This window comes from Trichechus manatus, unplaced genomic scaffold (assembly GCF_000243295.1).
Source record: "Trichechus manatus latirostris isolate Lorelei unplaced genomic scaffold, TriManLat1.0 scaffold00165, whole genome shotgun sequence".
NCBI classification, from domain to species: domain Eukaryota; kingdom Metazoa; phylum Chordata; class Mammalia; order Sirenia; family Trichechidae; genus Trichechus; species Trichechus manatus.
The window spans coordinates 4,530,587-4,534,251 of record NW_004444101.1 but is presented as its reverse complement, the minus strand read 5'-3'; the positions used below and the strand labels follow the sequence as shown (position 1 = coordinate 4,534,251).

At 56.2% G+C, this 3,665-nt stretch overlaps 1 protein-coding gene across 1 annotated transcript in view; it reads right to left on the bottom strand.

The window, feature by feature from the left end:
- The window catches only part of CAPN10 (calpain 10), an 11,900-nt gene extending 9,182 nt beyond the window's left edge, over positions 1-2,718 (bottom strand). Inside the window, exon 1 of the mRNA XM_023740855.1 lies at positions 2,433-2,718. Within this exon, the coding sequence (XP_023596623.1) occupies positions 2,433-2,650 (218 nt within the window). The 5' untranslated portion in view covers positions 2,651-2,718. The remainder of the gene's footprint in view (positions 1-2,432) is intronic.
- Between the last annotated feature and the right edge of the window lie 947 nt (positions 2,719-3,665).

Below are 3,665 nucleotides of genomic sequence, written 5' to 3'. Positions count from 1 at the left end.
GCAAGGTGCTCTCACCCAGGCCTGGGAACCCCCAGGCACGCTGAGTCCCAGGTGAGCATCTGTCATCCTCACCTTCCTGAGCTCCAAGTCTCAACCCACCTGCTCACCTGAGCGTGTAAGAGCAAACCCTCCATTTCCACCACAGTGTCCCTCAGCACAGTAAACCCAGCTGCTCAGGACGGAAATCCAGAAATCATGCTTGATTCCTTTGTCCTCACCTTCTATTGCCAATTGGTCACTAAGACCCATCAACATTTCTCAAATTGAGCTATGCCAAAGCCTGATCCTGACCGTTGTCACACTAATCTGGGCCACCTCCGTGCTTCTCCAGGATACTGCAGCAGCTGCTTCCATTCCTGTCTGATGCCTCAGTTTCCAGCTGGCAGCAAGAGTGAGCCTCTTCAGACAAATTCCATCAAGCTACTCCCTACCAACCAGCTGCCATCAAGTCAGTCTGACTCATGGTGACCCCATGTGTGTCAGAGTAGAACTGTGTTCTGTAGGGTTTTCAGTGGCTGACTTTTCAGAAGCAGATCGCCAGGCCTTTCTTCCGAGGCACCTATGGAACTTGAATCATTTGTACTGCTCAGGAACTTGTAGTCCCCTAAGAACCCTCTAACGGCCCCCCACTGTGCCTAAAATAATTTCTTAATAAAATAAACCCTGAATGCCTTAAGGCTCTTCAAGCTCTGGACCTGGCCTCCTCTCATGCCAAAAAGGCCCTCTCAGCATTGTCCAAGGAAACGAAGCTGCCTCTCAGGCCATCTCAGTCACCAGAGCCAAGCTGACCTGGCTCCTGTCAAGGGCTGGTACCATCCGATGTCCCCAATAAGACTGCTGCCACTCAGGGCAGCAAGGGTGTCCCTGGGCGGTCTTATGCAGCAGATAAACCGTTGCTGAAAATATCAGTATAAGCCTAGGATGCAGCGTTCCTTTAAGTTGCCATCTTAAAACATTTACAACGGAAAACGCGGTGCATGAAGTCCAAAACAGAACCCACCGCAGCCTTGGTTGCAGGCTCAAGTCTGGCCCTTGGAGAAGAGCCTGAGAGGACCTCACTGCCCCTGTGGCAAAGCAAACACTAGAAACAGAATGGCCAGTTGGTGGCCAGAACAATCATGAGACCCAGGGCCCAGTATGGCTGGATGCTCTCCTGAGCAGAGCAAGGAAGTGGGGCTCGGTCTGTGGCTGTTAAAACGCCTCTCTCACTGGGCCTTGAATCTCCTTCTAGACTGTTTGTTGTTGGCAGTTGCCATGGAGCTGACTCCAACTCATGATGACCCCACGTGTGCCGAGTAGAACTGCTTCATAGGGTTTTAAAGGCTGTGACCTTTCAGAAGCAGATCGCCAGGCCTTTCTTCTGAGACGCCTCTGGGCAGACTCCAACTGTCAACCTTTTGGCTAGTAGCCGAGCAGTTAACTGTTTGTGCCAGCCAAGGATTCCTCCCTTCTAAACCAGTTCTCAAAGGCGGGGGCCATGACCTAATTTCTTGTCCTTATAGGTTAGGCTAGGGTCAGGCACATCCTGAATGGGCTTGAGAAGGAGCTATGAAAGAGGGGCAGAGGGCACCCGGAAACCACGTCTGCAGATACAGGCAGCCAATCCTGCGTTTGATGAGTTCGGAATGGCTGTTGTGGCCGAGACCCCGACTGCCCATTCCGCTGCTCCCACCCGCTCCAACCCCTGCACCTGCGAAGCCCTGGAAAGACGTTTCCAGTACTTACTGATGAAGATCAAAGACCACAGCCTTCAGTATGGATTACACCTCAACGTAAAGAAAACAAAAATCCTCACAACTGGACCAATAAGCAACATCATGATAAACGGAGAAAAGACTAAAGTTGTCAAGGATTTCATTTTACTTGGATCCACAATCAACACCCTTGGAAGCAGCAGTCAAGAAATCAAACGACGCATTGCCTTGGGCAAATCTGCTGCAAAAGATCTCTTTAAAGTGTTGAAGAGCAAGGATATCACTTTAAGGATTAAGGTGCGCCTGACCTAAGCCATGGTGTTTTCAATCGTCTCCTGCATGCGAAAGCTGGACAATAAGGAAGACCGAGCAAAAACACGCCTTTGAATTGCGGTGTTGGGGAAGAATATTGAATATATCACGGACTGTCAAAAGAATGAACAAATCTGTCTTGGAAAAAGTACAGCCAGAATGCTCCTTAGAAGCAAGGACGGCGAGACTGTGTCTCACATATTTTAGACATGTTATGAGGAGGCATCGGTCCCTGAAGAAGGACATCATGCTTGGTAAAGTAGAGGGTCAGCGAAAAAGAGGAAGACTCTCAACAAGATGGACTGACACCGTGGCTGCAACAATGGGCTCAAGCGTAACAATGATTGTGAGGATGGCGCAGGACCAGGCAGTGTTTCGTTCTGTTGTTCACAGGGGCGCTATGAGTCGGAACCGACTCCACGGCACCTCACAACCACCCGCACCCTGGCCTGGCACCGGCTGCCCGCGCCCACCCGGCCCACCTGGGGCCGCCGCCACGTGAAGTCCTCCTGAAACTGGGCCAGCGGCGTGGAGAAGTTGAAGAAGAGAGAGGCGTTCGAGGCTGGGAAGGCGGCATCCCGGAAAAGCTCAGGGGCCGGCGTCTCCGCCCATCCGCCCGCATCTTCGGCGCCCCGGGCTCCCATCTGCAGCTCGCGGCCCGCACCGATCGCGGCCGAATGGGCGCCCCAAGCCTGTGGACTCGGGGTCGCGGCCCTGGAGGGGCCCTAGCCGGTCCCCGCTGTTCCCCTCCCCCACCCCACCCCCCCAGCCAAGCCCTTCAGCCCGGCGAAACCTGCGGGCTAGCCACCCGCCGTTGGAGCCTGCAGCTCCGTCGCGCGGGTAACCGCAGGTAGGCTGCAGCCAACCAGAGGCGTCGCTCCGCGTCACATGACACGTCGGTCCAATCGCACTCGAGCCCGCCCAACCCCCGCCCCGACCCCGCGCGGCGGTCCGCCCAAGGGGCGGGGCTCTTGAGCTCGCTCTCGCGACATTGCGCCATCTCCCCGGGGTTTCTGCTTCCGGGGTCTGGCGGGGAGCTGGAGTGATCTCGGCTAAGGCTCACACGTGGAACGCAGTCGGGCATCTTGTTCTGGGGATAGAGTCTTTCAAGCCGGTCGTCGGGGCGCTGAGACTGGCGGGCTCTTGGAACTGAAGGGATCTCAGGAGGCAGAAGCCGGGCCGCGGACTACAGACCCAGCGTGCAGCGCGGCCTCCCAGAATGCGTCTCTCCTTCCGGCGCCCTGATGCCGGTTCGGCCACGCTGCCGGTGTTCTGGGAACGCGGCGGGCGTCAGTTGTTGGGAGGTGCGGATGAGGAACAAGCCGTAAAGCGCAGCTTTGGTGGCCGCCGCTGCCGTGGTTGTGGGCTGGGGACTTGGGGAATGATAACGGCACCCGGGGAGGGTCCCTCCCGGGCCAGGAGTTCGGCGATTTTGTACTAGATGCGCCGGATTCCCAGCGAGAGCAGGGGTGAGGCGGGAGGGAGCATCCCGCTGAACAGCCTCCTGGTCCCCAGATGGCCGGGCCTGTAGTCCTGCTGGCTAAACGTGCAGTTACAGTTCGTGGCCGCTCAGTGCTGCGGGGTGGCGAGGACAGTGATTTCAGGACATAGCAAAGATTCACCCTTGCTGCGGGATCCTGTCCTTCCCTGTCTCCGTTG